This window comes from Lissotriton helveticus, chromosome 3_1, assembly GCF_964261635.1.
Source record: "Lissotriton helveticus chromosome 3_1, aLisHel1.1, whole genome shotgun sequence".
NCBI lineage: Eukaryota > Metazoa > Chordata > Amphibia > Caudata > Salamandridae > Lissotriton > Lissotriton helveticus.
This window is the reverse complement of record NC_136061.1, coordinates 1,532,933,049-1,532,957,080: the sequence shown is the minus strand read 5'-3', so window position 1 is coordinate 1,532,957,080 and position 24,032 is coordinate 1,532,933,049. Positions and strand designations below refer to the sequence as shown.

Below are 24,032 nucleotides of genomic sequence, written 5' to 3'. Positions count from 1 at the left end.
GAAGAGAGAGAAGAGAGGGAAAAAGGGAAAAAAGAGAGAGAAGAGGGAAAAAAGGATAAACAGAAAGACATTGGTTGCGCTGAGTCAGTTTATTGCCAGATCTCATCACTTGTAGATACTATACAGGTTTTAAGAGAGAAGATTGTTTTACACTGAGCCCTCCTGTTCATTAGATTACTTTTTTTTGTGTCCCTTATTCTAAGTGTACAGAAAGTTCTTCATCAAAATTCATCCCTTTCAGGATCTTTGTCTTTAGTCTAATAATATACGGGGACTCTAGTTGGCGCAGTTCTCTTTTGCAGTTTCCACCCTGTTCATTGGGCATGATGGTATCAATCCCATAGTAGTTCATGGCCCGCTAGTCTCCATTTTGACACAAGATCATATGCTTAGCTGTTGCATATGCGGTATCTTTATTTTTCACAGCCCGGATATGTTCCAAAATGCGCTTCTTCAAAGGACAAATGGTGCTGCCGATGTTTTTTTGACCACATCTGCATTCTATGACATAAACCACATATTGTGTGGCACATGTTATTCTCTTATTCAATGTCATTGTGTTCCCGTTTGGTTCTATGATTGATTTCATATTCCTTTGAGATGAATATAGACGTATGAGAGAGATAATTTGATCCTCGAGTTCAATACAATGAAGGGATGCCCACTGATTGGCCTCAGCTGCATTGCTCATCAGTTGCCCGCTAATAGTTGCTTTTGCAGCCGCCCAAATGGTCCTATAGGAGGTAACTGATGATTTATTATTGATTAAGTAGTCAGAGAGATGAGAATGTAGTTGGGCCTTGCCCTGGGGTGAACGATAATCAAATATATTTTTGTGGAGATAGGTTGGAAATAAAAACTTTTAGATGTTTTTATCTCCCATGATGAAGCTATAATGCCAACAAGGATGTGAGGGTTGTTTAGGACCTCTTGAGAATGCCTATAATGAAGTACCCGGCCTATAAAAAAGTAACAGTTTCTTCTGCATTGTAGTATCTTTATTGATAATCATAAGCATTATAATAGAACAACATATTGTTTCTCATACAGCTCTTGGACATATGGGATAAAAAGATCTCTACACTAACTTGGAAGACTGGTTTACACATAACATAGAGTCAACAGAAAATATCTTTTTAACTCAACTCATGTATCGTAATCAAGACAATAATGTCTTGTAAAAGAGTGAACTGATTTCTAAATGGCCATCCTATATATGTTTCTCAGCCAGGATGTAGTCCATTTCCCTTCTCCCTTATTCGACTGCTGCTCTCATTTTGTAGCTGAAGCACTTTATCTGTAACAGGTGTTTCTCACAACAATAATTCCTCATGATGATTGGCCTTGTCTCTAGTACAATGTGTGACACGGGGGAGTTGCATTCCAAAGAAGCATTGGCAAAGTCAATAGGTCACAGCAATGCTAGAGCTATTGGCGTTGTCCATGTGTTTTATTCATTTTTTTAGCAGTACATTTGCTTTTCAGCATGGCTGAAAGTCATGGAAAAAGCCTAGAGGAGAAGTCCAGCCAGAAAGGTAGGAAATATTAAAGCAACTGCCCAATAAATAGTAAATAATGCGCAACACAGGTGGGGCTGGTTTGGAGGGGAAAGGAATGACTGAACACCTGAGCACTCATATTGAGTGCTTGAACACAACCAAGAAAATAGCTCACAAAACGGGAGCCGTGGATGGACACGTGTACTTGTTCCATGCTAAAAATAAGAGGAAGCATTACTCTTTCATCCCATGGAAAATGGGGACGAAAGAAATGAAAGCAACGCTGAAGCTAACAAATGGTAAGCTAGGGGCGGGCTTTAAGACCACTGATAGTAAATAGCATGTCTCGAAGATCCACCGCATGCACTGTCTAACCGAGACCTATAAAGGGCCGAAGTGGTTCTTCCACAGGCACCCTGTGCCACAATCTCTAATTCCCTCCTCCTAACCCAAATTGAAAGGATGCTGGCCTCTTTTAAGCTCAATTCAATCTGGAGTAGAGGTCATTTCAGTGAGGAACTGGTGTTTCAGAAGGAGTTCATGTCCCAACTCAACCTATTGCACTTTAATTATGAAGTTTCCATTTACTACGACTGTGGTTACGATGTCACAATTCTCCGCAAATAAAGGCTGTCATGTTCAGACCTTCGCTGTCCCAGAATCATTCAATGACTGGGACTGTGAATGTTCCCTGAAATACCTTACTGCAAAGTATCAGAGGTCATCCCGCTCTCCTCACTTTCAGGACGCTTTTCAAAACCCAACTATTCATCTCTTCTTGAACTACGTATCTGCCCCTCTCCCAGTCTTCGCAAGTAGTTCAGACAAATTAAATTCCTATGTAGTGTTTCATCTGCTGCATCCCACCACTGCTCTAGCTTCTGATAAATCCTCGCATCTGTTTTGTATTCCTCTCATTGAACCCACCTCTCATGAGTTCCAAGTTTTTCTTTCCTAATGTTTTTATATTGTAATGTGAAATGCTTGCGTTTTAAGTCAAGCAACCTAATGGTTCTTAGTGCCGGAGTGACAACGAATTCTTCTAAATAGCTAGATGTTCGTCCCTACTAGATTTTGGTCCATGGACAGCTGCTTGAGATTTGTTGGCAGCACCTAGCCACTCTAACTTGCAGATGCTCCCTTGCGTGCTTTTAAGGTAACTCTATTCCAGGTATGAAGAATGGACTCTTCTGCTCTAATGCTGATGTCACAATTATTTACCTAAAATGGAGAGTCCTATGGCTACATTATGAAATTATTTTTATAAAGTGCAACATACATCTTTGTTTTTTGCCGCCAGTGACAGCACAAATCCATAAGCCTACAGAAGGGGGGGGGGGAATAAAAGAAATGGAGATCATAGGGCCCAATTAAAATGCTTTTGTGTCTGGTGTTGATAAGATCACAGAGATCCATTGAAAGTTTATTCCAGACTTTTGCTGTGGCCACAGAAAAGCCCTGTTGCCAAAAGTTAGTCTTATTCTCAGGGATTTTAAGAAACCCTTGTTTAGAAGATCGGAAAGTATGCTGTGACCCATAGAAGGAACATTTGCACATCATAAAATCAAGGGAGGTTCGATTGGTTGCCAGAGGACCATAAGAAGAGACAACTCCTACTCTGAGAGGCAGCCAGTGCAAAGAATTCAAAATTGTGATACAATTATCGTTTCTGCTACTGGTAATCCAGCTCGCCGCACTCAGAACCCTTTGGAGCTCCCCTGAGGCAATTTCCCTAAACCAAAGCAACATGTGAGATTGTAGTGTGTCAGGTAGTCTTATCGGAGGAATTGATGTAGATTGCGGCGCTTGGGCCTTAATTGATCATTTAGCAATTTTAAAAAAACGTACATTAGTGTTGTGAAGGAGGAATAGAGGTTTGTAGAGCTGTACATGGCTTTACCACTATTATTCTAAAAAGTTCTTTGACTTTGGTTTGGGGCCTGAGAAATCCTGGTAATGTAATAGATTTTTTGTCAGATTTAAGCTCATCCTTGTATATTGCAAGCTTAGTTTTATATTGTGTTTGCTGTCAGTAAACTATTTCTGCCTCCATCTCCCTTCCAGCAGGTAAACCTTTAATTTGAGGTTGGCAAGTTATGCAGAGAATCACGGGTTGCGCCAGTGATGGTCACCCAAAGGACAAATACAAGAGTTAATGTACTTTTTTTTTAAAGTGTTTTTATTGAGTTTCAAACAACAAACAACTGACATTTTGCATCTTGACAACTTGCTTAATTGCATACCACAGTAGTGAGTCCTCGATGTCTTGCTCCCAATGTACTAGTTATTACAGTTATACAATTGTGGTCATATCACCATAGTCATTTGTTCAGTTTCCGTTTTGATTATATTAGTCAAGAATCGTAATTAGTAGCATTCTCCGCTATCCAAGAGTTAATTGATATAGGAACATTTATCAGGTTAATTAGACATTTGCTAGAAGCTAAAAGTGATTTATCAGGAGAGGAACTTTAAGGGCACTGTTTTAATTTAAAAACGTGATAAAATTATCAGGATGTGTTTCTGTAAATCCAGATCCTTCCAGTTCCTTTCTGAGGCAGACATTTTTGCCATCGCTCTTCTCCTGAGATTAGGGATTTAATGTAAAAAGGGACTGCCTGGTGGTTCGACCAAATGAAAGTAGCCCAGCCCGTGTCCAGATAGAGGTCTGGGGCTGAAAAGCTAGTTTTTAGGTCTCGGCCTGCATAGGCTGCGCATGCGCAGTCTCGCTGGCGAGATCTTATGTCTTCTAGTAGGGAGGTAAATGAGCTAGCTCTTCTCCATTGGCTGGCTTCCTAAACGACAGCCAGCCATTGGAGAAGAGCTGTGTCCGTCACTTTAAGTCCCGTCCGTTTCGGATTGAGGGGCGTGTTTTTTGCTGTCCTTTCTATCCCTGATATCATCTGTCCAAAACACGCCCCCCAATCCGAAAAGGACGGGGCTTAGTGACTGACAAATCCGCCCGTGGTTCAGAGTTTGTCCGATCTCTGTGACTAAACCGCGTTCGTTTTAAAAATGCCCGGCACACGTTCGTTAAATTTCTAACCTCTGCCGGGAGCGAGGCACTATTTTTTAAAATTGTTATCACAGATTACTTGTGTTTTTAAGAATTTGACTGTCCCAGAATACTTGTGTTTTTAAATTCACTTACTTGGGGAAACTAGTTGTCAGACGCAGCGGAGCCAGCGTTGACGCAGCACGCTGGTCGCCAACACCCCTTCGCGCCCTCTTGCCACGAGCAGAGGCCACGCCCCTTTCTAGGCCACGCCCCCTCGACCCACAACCCCGGAGCAGTATAAATCATGTGCATATTTCGGTCGCGCAGCGGACGAGCGCAGCGGGCGCAACGTTTGCGCGCCGAAGGCGCGCCTAAGGCAAGCCCGTCTGCGCCCGTCCGCGACCGACCGGGGCCAGGGGCCACCCCCCCTGCTCATCCAACATGCCAGCCCATCACCTACCACCCACAGCTCCTACACCAATTAAACCAGACAGTTAGTTCACCCTGCCTACACACGTGGGACCCGGCTATCCAGCACCCCGCTCGTAATCAGTGTGGATTTCATTTTACCCACAGTACAAAGAAACCCACATCAATTCTGATGCTACTGCTCAACTGCCGCTCACTCCTAAAACACTCCACGGAAATCGCTTTATTGTTGGAGGAGAAGAGCCCAGATGTTCTTTTCGCCACAGAAACGTGGCTTCAGGAACACTCTGAACCTGATCTGGTTCAAGCGCTCCCACCCGGTTATCAACTACTTCGCCTAGACCGTAAAAAGGGTATTAGCGGTGGCCTGGCAGTAATCCATAAATCAGATTACGTTGTTACTAGCACCCCTATAAACTTTCCGGACTGTGAATGCCTTCCGTTTTTTATAAAATTCAGCGCCACACATACCTTCTCGGGTATACTTATATATCGTCCGCCAGGACCACAAGGACAGTTTCTTTCGGATCTCGCCTCAATAGCGGCAAATCTTGCAGTCAGCTCTGCCAACTTTACTATCTTAGGCGATCTCAACATCCACCTAGACGACCCAAATGACTCTATAGCCAGAGAACTTTCCTCTAGCCTAATCGCCCTCGAATTACACCAACGCGTTACTGGGCCCACCCACCAAAAAGGACACCTTTTAGACCCAGTCTTTAGCAACTGCAAAAACCTCCATGTTGGAATTGCCTCCCCCCTTCCTTGGTCTGACCACTTCCTCATCCCACTCACCTGGACCCTGCCCCTTCACCTCCCCCCCCAAACCCCCGACAACTCAACGCTCCCGCAACTGGTCCAAACTCCCTTTAACTGAGTGGCAGGATCTCCTTCAAGGCACTAAACCCATTAACACCTCCGCTCCCACTCTAGACAATGAGAACTACAACAACTGGATCAGCAGTGCCCTAGACACAGTACTACCACTAAAAAACTCCCATCCTAAAAGGGGCATTCCTACAGCCCGTGGTATACGAGTGATCTACGTGAGGCCAAACGTGTCTGTAAACGACTCGAGAGGAAGTGGCGCCTCAGTTACCTTCCAGCAGACAAAGCAAGCTATCGAACGGCAATCAAAAACTACAAAGCAAATATCCATCTAGCTCAGGCTAAATACTTTGAACTCAAGATTGAGAAGGCAGCCTCCAAACCTAGGGAGATTTATCAGATAGCAAAATCCCTTTTGCAACTTCCTGAGGCCCCAAAACATCACAATAACACTCAGACCCACTGCGAGGAAATAGCTGAGTATTTCCACCAAAAGATAGAAACCATCAACTCCTCTTTTCCCCCCACCGTTACCCTGATCTCAGACTCCGTCAACATAGACCACATGACGGCTCCCTCCTGCGTTCTCAATAGCTTTCCCCCACTAGAACTTACCAAACTGGAAAAACTCATGAGCCAGATTAAATCTGGATCACCCATCGACCCAGCTCCTCCCAGCGCTCTCACCCAGATAACCCATCTGATCTCGCCCACCATACAAGACCTGCTCAACTCATCCCTCCAGACTGGTACTGTTCCACCTCCATGGAAAAGGGCAATGGTTAGAGCTCTATTAAAAAAGCCCAATCTGGATCAATCCAACCCCGCTAACTATAGACCTATATCCCTTCTGCCTGGCTTAGCAAACTTCTCGAGAAGCATGTAAACATCATTCTCACTGACTTCCTGGAAACCAACAACATACTAGACCTCTCTCAGACCGGCTTCAGGCCCCGTCATGGTACGGAGACTGCACTTATTGCAGTGACGGAGGAGGCACGGAGGATCTTGGACGATGGCGGGTCCACAGCCATCGTCCTACTCGACCTAAGTGCCGCCTTCGACACTGTCAATCATAACATCCTACTTCACCAGCTTAACAAAATAGGAGTGTCAGGCACAGCACTCATTTGGCTGAGGTCTTTCCTTACGGATAGATCCTTCCAGGTCTTTGAAAGGGACTTCACCTCAGCCAGTAAACCCCTCACTTGTGGAGTGCCTCAGGGCTCCTCCCTGAGCCCTACCCTTTTTAATGTCTACCTACGCCCCCTAGCTGATGTCGTCCGCCCATTCGGGGTGAAAATTGTCACCTACGCGGACGACACGCAGCTAGTGGTAGCACTGGACCCCCCCTGAACTCTCATCACAGATTACATATCTGCCTTGAAGCCGTCGCTGCTTGGATGTCTAGCTCTTGTCTCAAACTTAACGGGGACAAAACAGAGATAATGCTCCTTGGAAATAACATCTCGAAATCCATCAATCCCATCTGGCCTCTCTGCTTAGGAAGCCCCCCGCAACCCAAGGAGCAAATCAAGAGCTTAGGCATCTGGCTCGACCACACTCTAACCTTCAACTACCAAGCCACCAAGCTTGCTGCCACCTGCTTCGGGATGATGAGACTTCTCCGCAAAATTCTCCCCCTCCTTCCGTTCCATTCAAGACGGATTATGGTTCAAGGCCTGATCCTCTCCCGTCTCGATTGTGGAAACGCCCTATATCTGGGGGCCCCACAATCTACACTTAACAGACTCCAGGTCATTCAAAACTGTGCGGCAAGAATCCTCCTGGATATCCCCCGCCGAACTTCAGTCAGAGCCAGACTGAAGGATCTTCACTGGCTCCCTGTGAGATCCAGAATTGAATTTAAGAGCATGTGCATGGCACACCGATCCTACTGGGGTACAGGCCCCTCTATTAACTCCCCCCCGATGAAAGACTATCTACCCTCCCGCCCACTCAGGTCTACGACCTCCCACCTCGCCTCAGTACCACGCATTAGGAAGGCCAGATGTGGAGGCCGCTCGCTTTCTTACAACCTGGCTAGGATCTGGAACTCCCTTCCCCTCCCTATCAGATCAGAACCTAACCTTCTCACCTTCCGTAAACTATTAAAAACTTGGCTCTTCAGCAAAATTCCAATCTAACTTTTCACTCAGCTTCTCTTACTCCAGCCTCTCCAGCCCAACTCATTCTTTTCTATAGCGCTGGGACGCCCCTGGGTAGCCAACGCGCTTTACAAATCATCAATACAATACAATACAATACAATGCCTGACGGTGGGCGGGCCGGCCGAGACTAGAGAGGAGCCTCACGGGCTCCATTTTCGCTTTCCCCGGGCGGGAGGAAGCAGTGCAGTTTGGCCCCCTCGAGGAGCCCTGGTGAAGGGGAGCTCCCCTCAGCATTACGAGGGCCAGGAGCAGCCCCAAAGCAGAGCGGAGGAGAGGGAGTTGATGCGTCGAAGGCCCAGGTGAGTGGGGTTAAGAGGGAGCGTGCATGTAGTGTGCGGGCCCGTGGGGCCCGTCCGCACATGTTTGGTGCCCGCTTCGGGGCACATCGTCGGTGCTCGCAGCTGCCCTGCTTGTTTCGATTCTGTCAAGGGACCTGTTTTGCCCAATAAAAAAAAAGCCAGCACCTCTTCGTGAACTGCGACTCGCGCTCCCTGGGCTTCGCTGCCATTGCCCGGGTGCTGTCACGGCTTCCCAGCCCCATGCGCCCTCACAATAAGGCAACTTTATGAGGAGGAAGATTAGCGTCCAGGGCAAGGTAAGATGGGGGCGGAGGGCAGGACCGGGGGGTGGGAGGAAAGAGTTGAAGGGGCGGGCGAGAGACATGGCAATTGGAGGGCTGGGCTAGGGGGAGGAAAAGAGCGACAAAGACAGAAACAGGGCTGGTGTCAAAGACACGAGATGACGAAACCTTGGGGCTGAAGGGGAGGGCGAGGTGAGGAGCAGAAGTAGCGACCATTTCAGTGAAACAAAACCTACTGAGTGCGCCCGAACCGAAAGTGGGAGATGTTCGTGACGAGCGGCGGGGAAAGGGCGGTCAAATTAAATGAGGGACAACTTTGCGACTGAGAGCAGTACACTGTATGATGAGGGGAATTAAGCAAAAGACGGGTTAAGGGCCAGTTTTAGAGATAGCATAGAGTTGGGAGGGCTGGCAAAGGGGAGGAGAGAAAGGATGAGGGGCCAGCCTAGAGGAGGGGTTATAGGAGGCGACGTAGAGAAACAGAAGGGCTGGTGTGGGAAAGCTTTATTAGCGCTCTGGGGTCGGTATTTCAGCTTTGGGTGGAAAATAGAGTACAGGCCTGCTGGACCTGTGTCTCGTGCACGGACAGGGGTGGACTCGGTTGTTTGGGGGTGCTTTGAACTTTTGTTTCGACGTTTCCCTGTTGTAGATAGTCCAGCTTCTAGGCAGGATGTTTGCCTGTTGTAAACCCGGTAGGGAGAGATTCAGCTATTGGCATTGTAAATGACAATGCCATTTATTTATATGTTTTAAAAACAAAATCATAAACAAAAATAATGTCATGAGCAATGCCAATAGCTCTAACTTTAACAAAGACGAGACCATTGCATTGTAAATGCTTGTTACTAAATGACCTGAACAGTGTGTGGGTTTGTGATTACTCACATCTAAAATTAAAAGACTGCAAGGTCATTTAAGAAGCTCAAGACTATGCCTGCCAGAGATCTCAGCCACAAGGTAACATTTTCTAAAACTAACACTGAGCCAGATGTACATACATTCGGGATTGAAATAGTGAATGTAAATTGAGCTTAGCCAACGTTTTTCTACCTGTATGTAATTTCACGACGGGACTTGTGTACTAGTAGGCCATATTCAGGGGTGTAGCTTCAGGAGGGTGTTTGGGGGTATTTATTGGGGGTATACCCCCAATAAGTGCATTTTCTGGTAAAAAAAAGTTGGGTACAGGTGCTTTCATCCAGGTATGGTGAGGTGCCTGTGTGATTTCACCAAGAAGTTGTACATAAACTCAGACAAAAACGAACACACACTCTCTCCCTCTCTGCTTTCAAAGTCTTAAAAAGTTGGTTATTTTAGCAAGTATTGAGTTTTCTCTCACTTAGTACCCCTACCAATCTGCAATTCTCTCCCTTACCACTGCCTCTTTAGCCCCTCTCATGTGCCCTGCTTGTCGTATAATGTATTTCAACATTATATGACAGTGTGATTGTTGGGAAATCTGGAGCACTCTCCTCCCCAATCTCAGTGGCGGTTTGCTGCTTAATGGGTGGCGGGCAGAGGGAGTAGGGGGATAAAAAAAACACTTGCCTGCAGGCCAGCCGCTGCCTCCCGGTCGTCAGCACACAGGAAGCATGAAGCACACAGGCTTCCCTGTCCAATCACGATGCTGCTGTCACAAGCATGACAGCAGCAGCATGATTGGTCTGAGCGCTGTGGTTCGGCACTCAGACTGGGACTATGAGCCTGTGCATGTTCTCCATGCAGGCTCTGCAATACAGCCGGTGGAGAACCTGCAAGGTGCGCATGACTGTTTGTCCGGCCCAAGACGGCCTGCCACCCCACCATGCGCACTTAGAGTGTGCTCACCACTCCTCCCCCGGTGCCTGGTCAGGCCAGCCCATCCCGCATCTAAGCAGGAACGGAAAAATAAAATGATAATAACATTGCGCTATTATCATTTATTTTTCCTTTTTAAACTGCTCGCAGAGCAGTGGGGCGACGCTCCTTAGCGGAGGAGCCGCTGCTGCCCAATCTTATTGATCCAGATGCGCCCCGATTGCAACATGCCAATTCGGAGAGGGTCGAAGAACAACCTATCTAATGAAGATTAATTAGACAGACCGCTATTTGCAGCCTCCTGTGAATAGCTATCAACGCAGGAATAATGGGCTGCATTCCCAAACAGTAAAGTATTTTAAAGCAGCCCTTGTTCTTTATAGGAGCATTGCCTCCCCCCACCAAGGTCAGCCGACACAATTCTCCTAGGAGAAGCTGTCCAACAGGGTTACCACGTCATTTGAGGTGTTGGTAACTTTTCGTTGCTTTGAGACTGCAGTTGTGGTCTCATACCATAGATAAAACCTCATTTTAAATAGGCTTTTCTGAATCGCAAAAAGGTGTTAAGTGTATTGTAAAACAAACACACAAAAAACATTTTGAAGTGACAAACTTAGTAAGTTTGTGTATTACAGGGTTTACGACCACAAAAGGGTTTTGTTCAACTGGCCTGTTGCTCCCATTTGAAATAAAACGCCCACCTGTTACAATGTAGGGAAGCCTATAAGCAGGAGCCCGAGGGAGGTAAATGAGTAAGAAATTCAGTGCTAGGTAGTAGCACTCCCGCTCAAATGCTAAGGTTCGCTGGTGAAAGTTAAAGGCTCAAATATAGATTTAATCCAAATCCATTTTGTATAATGCCACACTCTTCCCCCGGATGTATCCAATCTGTCTAGCCATCAGTCAACCTTAAGAGGTCAGGTCATTTGCAGAGCTTGCACTTTAGTACCATCCAACTATAGCCAGTCTGGATTTTTGTACAGACTCAATTCACCTGTTAATCATTATGTGCCTATACCATGATAACCAATGTAACTGTCAGTACAATGTGGAGCACCAGTGACTTGTATTTAATTGAACCGTCTCTATGTTTTGGGTGTCGCGTGACATAGTTATCTTCCCAGTCTTTCCCATTCAAGAACAATACAACTTTCTGAAGAGGTCCGCAAGACTGAGGCGCATCCGTACAATTTCACATGCAACCCTGCAACTGTTATATGCCCGGAGTAAGACCTCTCCAGACTGCCATACACATAATATTTCCTTATAACGGCACAAGCGACTAGGGCATAAGCGACCCTGTGACTGCATCCCAGTAACCCAGATAACTGACCTTTGCATTTAATTTTAGCATAGAGCTTTCAACTTCCTACAATCCTATATAATTAAAAATATTTGCACCAAGGAGTGCCTCCCATCTTCCTCTTCTCAGAATTTGTTGGCTGCATATTCCTGATCTTGACACCACTAGAAAATTGAGATGGGGGCGGGGCAGCGGGCTTTTCAGGGGTCATTTTATGACAAAACAGGATATTGTAGGCATGTGACTCTATATATATATATATATGTTAGTGAACCAATTTATATCAGCTAGTTACTTTTATTTCCTATCTCCACTTAATCCATTCCTATTCATTTACTTGACTAATTTCTGTTGATTCTTCTTGTTGTCAGAGTTGCCTGATCTACTGTTTTGTCTTGATGCGTTTTTATTGGTTGGCTTGCCAGTTTTTCTTTTTCCTCATGACATGTTTCTACTGGCTTACTTGTCTACATTTTGTTTATGGTTCCTGTTGGCTGCTGTCTTGATTTCATGTTTTTTGTTGGTGTGCTCCTATTTGCTACATTTTCCTGACACAGCATAATACCTTTCACAGGTTCCTATCGATCAGGATGAAATGGCACTTTCTCTTGGATATGCAGCCTCCATGGACGCCACAATGCAAGACGAGTCCTTCATGGTAGATGTCCAGAACTCATCAGAAACACCTCCATCTCTGGAGACGACCATCTCAGGGCAGAGGACTAGCCAGGAAGTAGATGACACCACAAGGTCAGATATCTCAGAGAGGCCTTCTGTAGAAGACATTGAGTCTGAAACCGGATCTACGGGTGCTTTGGAAACCCGGAGCTTAAAGGACCACAAAGGTGAGTATCCTGCAAATCGAAAGTAAATTAGCTTAATGTAAATGTAATGTAAATGTAATTTGTACTTGTAAAGCGCACTAATACCCTAGGGTGTCCTGGAGCTGTAACGCATACCGCTGTGGAACCCTTCCTGGCTTTTCCCTGTGAAATGTCCACTCCTGGGCACCCCCAAGGTGAAGCCGGGCATCCCAGCGCTGTTGGGGCCGTTGTGGAGATTAAGCAAGCTATTGCCCAGAGTTGCAGAGTGGGACCCATGATTAGAATAGGCACAGAGGCGAGAATTATCAGGTCCGAGGAAATTGAGCCGAAGACCCGCCGAGGCGGGAATTGAACCCTGGTCCCGGGCCAGACCTCTGCATCAGGGTCTGCTGCTCTAACCATTGAGCCACACTTCTTACATTTTAGATTCTGGTCAAGTCAGTAGCCCAAGATGCTCAAGTGCTGTAGGACTTCTCAGCCAACACAGTCTTTTTATGTTTTTGTGTGATTGGTTCCATCTGGGTCTTTATCAGTTGCAGTTCCTCCACTAAGGTGGAGAAGCGTCGCCCACTGCACAAAAGGAAAAATAAAATGATAATAACGTATTGTTATCATTTTATTTTTCCTAGTGCAGTCAGTGGCCTTGTTCAATGCGGGTCGGGGTTGGCCAGAGCAGGGAAGGAGTGGTTTGCTCGCCCTAAGTGCGCATGACTGGTCGGCTCTCTTGGGCTGGCCAAACAGTTCATGCGCACTTTGCATGTTCCCCACCAGGCTGTAATGCACAGCCTGGTGGGGAACCTGCACAGGCTCCCTGTCCCCGAACCATGGCGCTCAGACTAATCACAATGCTGCATTGCAGTGTTGTTATTGGTTTAGGGGAGCCAGGGTGCTTCCTGCTGCCAGGACTGGAGACGGTAAGAAGGAAGATTAAGAGGGCTGGTATAGGCTGGGGCTGGCCGTTCCAAGGTAAGTGTTTTTTTATCTCAACTCTCCCCCCTCCCTCCCCGCCCAACCACCCCGTCTGGTTGCCGCCACTACTGGTCTTTATTTCAGGGTAAAGTAAGAAAACATTGAAGGCTTTATCACAGACCCCCTCTAAATCCCATACTTTCCTGTGCAGTGCATAACCAGGTGTCCTCTATGGTGTGCAATACCTTGATCCTAACGAAAGATCATACCCAACAAGAGGAAGCCCAAAGTTGATTCCTTTCACCCAAACATAGTTAATTATAAATGTACATATGCTGGAGCAGGTGCCAACGTCTGAGATGGCACAAAACAAGAAGCCTCTTGGAGGCTGGCAACACTGTATGAAGAGCGATTTTTCACTCAAAAAGGCAACACACCTATAAGAAATTGTTTTTCTCAGACATTGCCAAACTGTAAAACAAAAAAATCTTATTTTCCCTGCAGGGGTTACATTGTCCTCAGACCCTGTGAATATTGGGTGTTCAGTCCAGGCACATCTTTCCAAAATGGCTCTAGGGGATGGGGTCCCCAGGGTCTGATGAGGCTCAAGGAGGAGGGGGGAGGGCACACGGCCTTCCTCCTCCCCTTTAAATTAAAAACAGCCCTGGGGAATGAGGTTCTCAGGGCCTAATGAGGTTTGTGTAGGGAGGCCACGCAGCCCCCATACCTTAAAAAAATAGGGTCCTGGGGAATGGTGTTCCCAGGTCAAAATAGGATCATGGAGGGGCCAGCCCGGCCCCCTCCCCTTTAAAAAAAGATACGACCTGGGGGATCGGGTCCACAGGGTCTAATTGGTCTCAGGGTGGGTGGCTGTGTACCCACTCCCTTTATCAAGGACTCTGCCCCAGGGGATGGGGTCCCCGGGGCCTAATAAGGCCCGGGAGAGGGGGAGGCCAAGTGGCCCCGTCCCCTTCAAAATAAGGTATGGTCCCGGGGCACGGGGTTCACGGTGCCTTTTAAGGCTCGGGAATGGGGGCCATGTGGCCACTTCCATTTTATTTATTATATTTGGCATTGGAGGATTGGGTCCATGGGGCCCAAGAAGGCTCAGTGAGGGGGCTGCACACTCCCCTCTACTGTTTAATTGTATTTAGCCCTGGGGGATAGGATCCCAATGCACAAAGGCCAAATCTACACTACGAGGCAAAAGCTCAACCCACAACTGCGGATCGCCGAAGGCCATGTGCGGCGTGTGGTTGGCTGCCTGCTGCAAAACCCCCGCCTCAAAGGGCCGAAGTCTTTGCAGCATGGGGTTGGCTGCCTTTGGGGGAGTTGGTCGGCGGGCAGGCCCTGTGGCCAACTCCCCTGGCTGTGCAGAGAGTGGAGTTGGCTGCATGCAGGGATTGGGTGCAGGGCCCCTGCCTTGCATGACCGAATGCCCTGCACCGCATGGGGTTGGCTGACTTTGGGATTGGTTAGCCACCCTTGTGACCAATCCCACATGGCCCAAGTCCATTTGCACTGTGGGGTTTGTTTCATGCTGACTGTTTGGTCGTAGGGCCTAGCCACAGGCCAATCCCTGCGGCCAATCTCTGTAACCAATCTCCCCTGCCGAGCACCACCTAAGACCATGTGCAGCAGGAGGTTGGATTTACATACGGTAATAGAATATTACTTTACGTTTAAAAAAAAAAACCCATAGAATCTCGTCATGCACTGCTAATTTCTCCACATATTACCTCACTCAAGACTTCTTCTATGGCATCTTTGATAATATGTATATGTGTGTGTGTGTATATATATATATATATATATCAGCAAACATGTCTTCCAAGAAAAAGAAAGGGAAAGAGAAATCGGAGGCCAGAGGGGGTTTCAGGAAATGCAGCACGTTTTATTCACCAAATGTACAGCGCGGCGAATGCATTTCGGCTTTGTCTGCCTTCCTCAGCGCCCTGCGCTGTAGTGAGTTCTGCAAGATTGTGCTCCTCCCTGTAAAATACTGGCTCACACGCAGTGTGCCCCTCCCCTTGATGCACTCGGCACACCTGTAGAAGTTCGTGGTGAATGAGGGAACTTCAACTCCCATCAGGCACTGTAGCGGCGAGCTGGGTAGGTGGCGTAGGGGGGTGACAATGAACAGTAGGTCCGTGTGCGCTCTTCAGAGGGCGGGGTATATATATATATATATATATATATATATATATATATATATATATATATATATATATATATACCCATTTCAAACAAAAGACGTGGCTACTCCAGAGCTGCAATATGCTCAATTTATTTAAAAGCACAACACCCAAACCAACGTGTTTCAGCCCTCCCACTGCTTTTCTCACGGTCAATGAGTCCCTCTTCAGTTACACTTTTTATACCCATCGTAGCCTTTATGGGGCATTATGGGAATTGTAGTGTTTTCTTATCATTCAAAAAACTTTATACATATTTACAAAAAGGACAATTGTGTTTTTGTCAGGTAATTAAACATTGCTTTATGTTTATATTTTCTACACTACTTTTTTGTAAAGTGCTATTTCAACTTTCATTTATGTTCCTTTGATTTATCACATTTTGGTATAGTACCTTGCCATTATTTTGAAAGCATGCTTTTCACATTCAAATAATTTTACCACTTCTTTGGTGATTCTATACATGGTCCAACAGAAGTTAAATATCATATACCTACCATATTTGATGTGATCGCGCAGCGAAATTGAGCCTAACAGGTGACGCGTGCAGTCTGATTCTTGGCTGCGGCGCACAGAACGCTCGTAAATTTTTTAAATAGTTGAAGTTGCGATTTTGCACAATCTGTTTTTAGAATTTAAAATGTTTACCTGAATCTTGTTTTTGGGCAAAGAGCTGTGTTCAATGCTCCGGGTGGGGACGGACATCTTGGGGTAGTGACAAAGGTTAGCGCTCTAGCCGCCATGGTCCTCTTGCTCGCCCCTGATTGAAAAGGGGCGGATGACGCGACCGCGCAGAGGAATTGAGCCTAACAGGTGACGATTCTCGACTGCGGCGCACAGAACGCTCGTGAATTTTTTAAATAGTTGAAATTGCGATTTTGCACAATCTGCTTTTAGAATTTAAATTGTTTACCTGAATCTCGTTTGGCAAGGAGCTGTGTTCAATGCTCCGGGTGGGGCGGACATCTTGGGGTAGTGACAAAGGTTAGCGCTCTAGGTGCCATGGTCCTCACGCTCACCCCTGATTGAAAAGGGGCGGAAGACGCGACGGCGCCGCTGGCGTGCCGATGGCGCACCTAAGGCAAGCCCGTCTGCGCCCGTCCGCGCCCAACATGCCCAGGGGCCACGCCCCCTGGTTCTCCCAAGAGGACACCTTGCTCTTATTCGGCAGCTCAGCTGTATAACCTCAGAGGAACGGAGGTGCAGGCGTACTATCATAGCTTCAGGCTGCCCTTTGTTAGTAATAAATGCCCCAATGCACCCTAGTACTCGATCCCTAACTTTCAGTAGGCAAGACCCCCCCCATAACAATACAGTTTACAAAAAGTGCTTGCCGAATTGCAGTTCGTTTCCCAAACACACCATTGAAATCCGGCTAATCTCCTCACCTAACGCAGAGGAATTGATTGATAGCTTGGGTGCCCTTTCACTTAATCTGAAAGTGACCAGCCCCACCCATCTAAAAAGTCATCTACTCAATCCTATTTTTACCAACATTAACAATTTAATAGTGGAGAATCCCACTCCACTACTATGATTACTATCTGTTACCTTTTTTATGGTCCCCTTTGATTAGTGATCCACCAATGGATCCAGTAAAGAAACGTAGCCGTAATTGGTCCCCCCACCGTTCTGAACCAAGTTTTTGAAACAGTCGCTCCCACTATCCTAGAACTTATTAATCTTTCTTTGGCCTCTGGGACCGTTCCCTCTTTATGGAAACGAGCCATGGTGAGAGCACAGCTTAAGAAATTAGGTGCACACTATGAAATTTTTGTTAATTACCGGCCAATCTCGTTGCTCCGGGGATCCCAAAAATTGCGGAAAAGCATGTCAACTCCATTTTGTACACATTTTTGGAGGAGAATGACTGCTTCCATCCATCGCAAACTGGGTTTAGACCCCCTCAGGGTACAGAGACAGCTCTGATTGTAGTTGTTGAGGAAGCAAGGAAAATCTTGGATGCTGGAGGCTCGGCGGCAATCGTCCTCTTAGATCTGAGTGCAGCTTTCGATACCGTTAACCATCATCTGCTGGTCTCTAGAATTAGAGATGCAGGGGTATCTGGAACTGCACTAATGTGGTTGGAGTATTTTTTAGAGGACTCCTCATTTCAGGTCTTTGAGGACAATTCCATTTCCAAGAATATGTTGTTGAGTTGTGGTTCCCCAGGGCTCGTCCCTGAGCCCCACCCTCTTTAACATTTAGATGAGCTTGCTGGCCGAGATCGTCAAACCCTTTGGCCTACAGATCGTTACATATGCGGACGATACCCAATTGATTGTTTCCCTTATCCAATCTAGGAACAGGGAAAGCAATTTGGCTGATTGTTTGGAAAAAGTGTAAGCATGGATGGAGGGCTCATATCTACAACTGAATGGAGCAAAAACTGATCTGATGTTCTTGGGTAAACCTTCCCCACTAGATCCTAGCTCTCTATGGCCAAAATGTGTGGGCAGTATGCCTCCTCCAAAAGAACAAATAAAAAGCCTTGGAGTCTGGCTTGACCATAATCTAGATATGAAGGAGCAATCCCGGTAGGTAGCAGGAACATGTTACGGAATACTTAAGATGGTTAGGAAAATCCTTCCCCTGCTGCCGTTTAATGCTAGGAAACTGCTGGTTCAAGCCTTAATTCTTTCACGTCTAGACTACGTTTATTTGGGCTCCCTGAGTTCAATGATAAAGAAGCTTCAGACTGTGCAGCTCGACTCCTCTTACAGACCCCCCACAGAGAACCTGCGTGACCATCTATAGCATCCCTACACAGGCTCCCAGTTGCGGAGAGGATTGAGTTCAAATCCCTATGTATCGTCCACAAGATTCTTTCCTCCAAGGGTCCTCCTATCCTACACTCTATCATCTCTCCGTACTGTCCCAATAGAGCCTTGCGCTCTGCAAATAAACGCATGGCAGTAGTCCCTAGAATATATAGGTTCAGGAGTGAGGGAAGACGATTCTCCTACATCGCCTCAAAGAGCTGGAATGCTCTTCCAAATTACATTAGTTTGGAGGGCGATTATATGTCCTTCCATAGACAGCTGAAAACATTCTTGTATCCGGTCACCTAAAGCGGGTCATTTGTGTAGGTTCTGTTCCTAAGTGCTGGGAGGCCTTCTGGTAGCCATGCGCTCTACAAGTGCCAATTCAATTCAATTCAATTCAATTCAATGCAATATTTGGGTATAGTACCCTTGTTGACCAAAGGAGAATGCAATCTCAAAGTTCATTCACATTGTTCAGCCTAGCACACCATTTGCAGTCCCCATCTTCATTCAAACAGACAAAAAGTTCCTGATCTTGTTGATTCCTCGAGGGGTCTTTGTCCTGAGTCTAATGATATATCGCAATTCCATTTGTCGCAATGTTTTCACTCTGTCCCCTCCACGTTCCTCTAGGTGTATCATATGTATGCCATATTAGCTCATTGCCCTCCAATCCCCTTTCTGGCATTGTGCCATATGTTTGGCCGTGGCATAAGTCATATTTCTGTTCTTCACTGCTCAAATATGCTCAAGGATATGTTTTTTCAGCATACATGTTGTGCTTCCGATGTATCTCATTCCACAATCGCAATCTATTATGTATATCACAAACTGTGAAGTGCAGGAGATATTTTGGTCAATGGTGATCACGTTACCATTGGGTTCAGCAATTGTTCTCATATTTTTGCCGATTTTACAAGCCTTACATAGATTGCATTTTTTAAAACCTTTCTGTTGGTCTTTTAGCCAGTTAGTACTTTGGCTTTCCTAAAAGTGACTTTTAACCAGCATGTCCCTCGGTGATTTGGTCTTTCTGTAGGTAACTGTTGGTTTAGGCCCCAAGATTTTCCCAATGTCTGGGTTGCCAGAGATTAGATGCCCATATTTTTTAATTTTATTGACTATTCTTCCACTTTCTTTACTATATGTTGTGATGAACCTGGGTGGTCCTTGTTCATTCATTTCTTTGGTTTTGGAATCAATGTATCTTCCCTAGGTTTTTTTATCAATACGCCGTTTGCATCATTTTAACGTTGTTTCATTATATCCTCTTAGTCTTAGCCTGTGCATTGTTTCTTTAATTTTTTCTTCTGCATCCTCTTTTTTAGAAAAGTTCCGCTTCATGCGTACAAATACTCCATAAGGGATGCTTTCTAACAACGGTTTCGGGTGGAAGGTAGTCCCGTGCAGAATGCTATTTGTTGCAGTCTTTTTTCTAACTACCGTGGATTGTATTTGGTCATATGGTAGATATATGATATCTAACTTTTGTTGGACCATGTATAGAATCACCAAATAAGTGGTAAAATTATTTGAATGTGAAAAGCATGCTTTCAAAATAATGGCAAGGTACTATACCAAAATGTGATAAATCAAAGGAAGATAAATGAAAGTTGAAATATCGCTTTACAAAAAAGTAGTGTAGAAAATATAAACATAAGTCAATGTTTAATTACCTGACAAAAACGCAATTGTCCTTTTTGTAAATATGTATAAAGTTTTTTGAATTATTAGAAAACACAAAAATTCCCATAATGCCCCATTAAGGCTAAGATGGGTATAAAAAATGTAACTGAAGAGGGACTCACTGACCGTGAGAAATGCCGTGGGAGGGCTGAAACACGTTGGTTTGGGTGTTGTGCTTAATTAAATTGAGCATATTGTAGCTCTGGAGTGCCACGTGAAATTGAAATTGGGGCCAGGATCCGGCTCAGAGCACCGGCTGGGGAGCGCTTTGAACTGAAAAAGGATCACATTGTGGGCAATATATATATATATATACATGTATATAAGCCAACCTGAAATGAGTAATGTACTGCCATGAATGCAATGGTTTTGCTCTTGGGGTGCTGGTTCAGAACCAAGGAGACTAGAAAAGGCCTGCAGCTACTATTCCTTCTCCTTGGACCCAGTAATGGCTGGGCTTTCTCCAAGTTTGCATGCTGTGGCCGCCAATCTTGCTAAAGCTTCTAAAAATATTATATTGAGTTCCCTTTTAAATGTTGTAGTACCACACATTTGTTGTTCTCCTCTGCACAATGATTCAACACCTCTCTCCAGCCAAAATTAATAAGGGGTTGCTTTTATTCATTTCAGGTTGGATTGGTTGGTATTTTACCAATTCAAAGCTGTAATACTGTGCCTGGAGGGGTAAATGGCTTTTGTCATTTTACAGCTCGGCAAGGACTGCACTGTACTAGTCCTATGCTTAAAGACTTTGCTGTAGAAATGGCAATAGACTTTGTCCCTTTCTAGCTCTGCGTGGATGGCACTATGCTAATCCTATGCTTAAAGACTTTGATAGAAAAGCAGACATTTGAAGTGAGCAGATCTAGAGTGTTGTTGGTGTTGAGAATGCTCTATACAGGAGCTGCTTTCCACCTAACCCAGAGTTCTCTACTTCTTTTTTGCTTCACTCTATCCCTGAAAGGGTATTGTTTGGACTTTTCTTAACTTTTATCTCTTGTTTTCTGCTGTAGTTGGTTTCCTGCGGAGCGGGACAAAGCTCCTTTTCCGGAGACGGAAGCGCCAGAAGGAAGCTGGCCTTAGCCAGTCACACGATGACCTCCCCAATGCCATCAGCAGCTCTGACACGAGGAAGAAATCTGGCAGCTTCTCACGGCGCCTTATTAAGCGTTTTTCTTTCAAGTCCAAGCCAAAGGGATGCGCCAATGGGAGCATGGCAGATAGCGAAGACTGACTTGAATGGCAGTCAGGCAAATAGCAAAGACTGACATGAAGGGCATTGCAGCCCGGCAGACCACAAGTAAGGACAGATTGGGCTCGATAGGCTTTCAGGTTATGAGCAGGGATGGCACCTGAATAGTAGCAGACGGACAGGACGTCTTCGTTCCAGTAGTGCTGTCCCACAATACACTGCAGCTTAAGCTCCTCTGTGAAATACTCTCACCTAGGAGGCACTGAGCTTCCCTTGTGCTTTTCAGCTTCTTACTGTGGGGTGAATTCCATGTTGCCTTGATGCAGAATGGACTCCCCAGATTGAAATGAGTTGATGGTTTGACACGTGTATCATGAGTGGTTTTTCATATCCCAAAGGGTCCTCGCTATGGTTTCATTGTCTGCATGTTGGATCTGCAACTGATATGACTCCCGGAAAGCCCCACTTTAGTTTTGTGAACAAAGAGCCCTCATATTCCCATGGTTCTCTGTCACTTATGTAGTCATCAGGGCCATATAATACATAGTTTCTCTGCCCTGCAAACATTGCCAGAACCCTTAAAAGAAGCAAGCGGGCCAGACGCTACAAATAAGTAGGGTGGTGAGCAACACAGAATAGGCCAGCTGCTGAAGACGTTCTGCTTCTACCAGATGACTAGTATGGGGTGTGTTTCCAAGTTGGCCTCACTTTAATGACATTCTTGTATGCTGGGTTTATAAGTGTGTTTGTGGTGGGCAGCTGCTCCCAAGAGGAGCATCCTCCCTTACATTAGACATTCAATAATATCTTCATAGGTTACCCTACGCCCCTAAACCTTCAGCTTCTTTTCGTCTTCATCTTTCCACACCCACTCTCAGTTTCACCACAGACATTCAACATTTCCTTCAAAGCTTATCCCCTACATGGGACGCTGAACATCCATCCACTCTGCTCATTCAGCATTACTTTCAAAGGTTGCATCTCCTTCTCTTGGACTTTCAGCATCCCTCAGTCACAGACTTTCAGGATAGTCTTCAGTGGTTAGCCATCATGATCCATCCTGCATGCTTAATTGAGGTTTGTCGTCCCTCCTATAAGTGGAAGTTCCTTATCTTTAACGTGTGTACCAGAGCAAGTACCTGCGCACCAAACAAGGAACCCCAGTGGAGTCACATATTGCCCATGGCCATGCCTGTCACGCACTCCCTTACATTGCCTTGAGCACTTTTTTGCTTCATAACAGGACAGGTGTAGATTGTCTGCTTTCAGGAAGCAGTCACTGAACTTACAGATTTCTCAATGTTTAATATTTTTCACAGGAATTAAATTGATGTGACCAGCCATCTGTGAGATAGAAGAATTCAGGCACCTCGTCTGTACACAATCACTCTCGGCAATCAAAAACATAGGTTTTTGAGTGCCCTGTCAACAGAAAGTTCTCAGCATTACCCTCATTTACAAGTCGTTACATGCCTCTTGGTTTGACTGAGGTATCCTAGACTGAAACTCTATTCAGTGTATGTGTACGCACGCACAAATCCATGCTAATTTGGTTATAGCAAAGACTGTTGACCTTCCAGAGACCTGGTGCGATTGACATCATAACAAAATCGTTCTCCTCATCATGACCATGCTATGTGGTAGATTAGTTCCAGAGTTAATGCCCAGCTGGGTCAAACCACGCTGAAAAACATATTTGCTCCAGGTTATTTAGCTTCACCAATTGTGGCTGTTGCAACATTCTCTCCGTGTGGTTTCCATGCACTGAGTTTACTAGAACAGATGTAGGATGAGGACGTTGAAGTATATCCAGACAAGATACCAGAATAACATGAGTTATCTTACTCCTTCATCATGCCTTCCTTTATACAGCATGTTTGCTAACCAGTCTGCTGCATGACTACATACATGTGTTATCCACATAACTCTATAAATAAAACAAAACTGGGCACCGAACCAGAATACACACTCATGGATAGATCGATAGATAGATCTAGACATCTAGCCACAGATTCCTTACCTTTGAATTTTCCAGGTGTCAGACTGGATCCGGAATATTTTTCTTCGAGCAATGCCCCTGTGTGTCGGTAGGTAACGTTGGTCGGCTCTGCATGATGTCGACATCGGCTGCGCCGTTGTGACGTCTGTGTGACATAGATAGGCACCACCTCGACGTGCTGACGTCAGTTCTTTTCTTTCCGTGCCAACCAGTGCAGATCCGTGAAGAGAGATACCCACTGTCACTTTTTACATGCTTTTTTGTTGTTTTGTTGACACATTTTCTGGTGTTTAGGTTTTTTCTCATGCACAAAAAGACTTCTGGGTTCAAACCTTGTGGCGCCTGCCACCGCGTCATGTCTGTGTCTGACCCACACCTGGTTTGTCTCTTGTGCCTGGAGTGCAACCATTACTCGAAGTCGTGCTCAGACTACAGGGCCATCGTTCCGAAAGCTTTGAGGGAGCAGTCCCTAAAGCTGCTTGTGGCCCGGCGCTCGGCACAACGTCATTCTCCTCGGAGGTCTTGTTCACGGTCCCGTTCAAGAGGATGGTCCAGTCACCGCTCCGGGAGTCCTGAGTCTTAGTCCTCCCACTTGAAATCGTCGAGTCGGTCAGGTAAAGGCACAAAAAATGTAAGAAGTCGAAGCGTACTTCAACTTTTCCCCATCTGTTCACTGACGCAACAGAGGAGTCTCGGCGTTCTAGGCCTCATTCTTTAGAACCTGCGCCTGGGTCAGCTCCGTGCTTCCCTGCCTTCCCAGGAGCCGAAGTGACACCCGCCTAGCTGAAAGAATATTATGACACCCTGTGCCTTATAAATGGGCGGCCGGACCCTGCCAGCGCGCCTTTGGGCCCGAA

The 24,032-nt window shown here is 45.8% G+C and overlaps 1 protein-coding gene across 1 annotated transcript in view; it reads left to right on the top strand.

Moving 5' to 3' along the window:
• The window catches only part of C2CD2L (C2CD2 like), a 160,057-nt gene extending 136,951 nt beyond the window's left edge, over positions 1-23,106 (top strand). The window contains exons 13-14 of the mRNA XM_078682191.1: positions 12,180-12,450; positions 20,998-23,106. Of these exons, the coding sequence (XP_078538317.1) occupies positions 12,180-12,450; positions 20,998-21,218 (492 nt within the window). The 3' untranslated portion in view covers positions 21,219-23,106. The remainder of the gene's footprint in view (positions 1-12,179; positions 12,451-20,997) is intronic.
• The last annotated feature ends 926 nt before the right edge of the window (positions 23,107-24,032 follow it).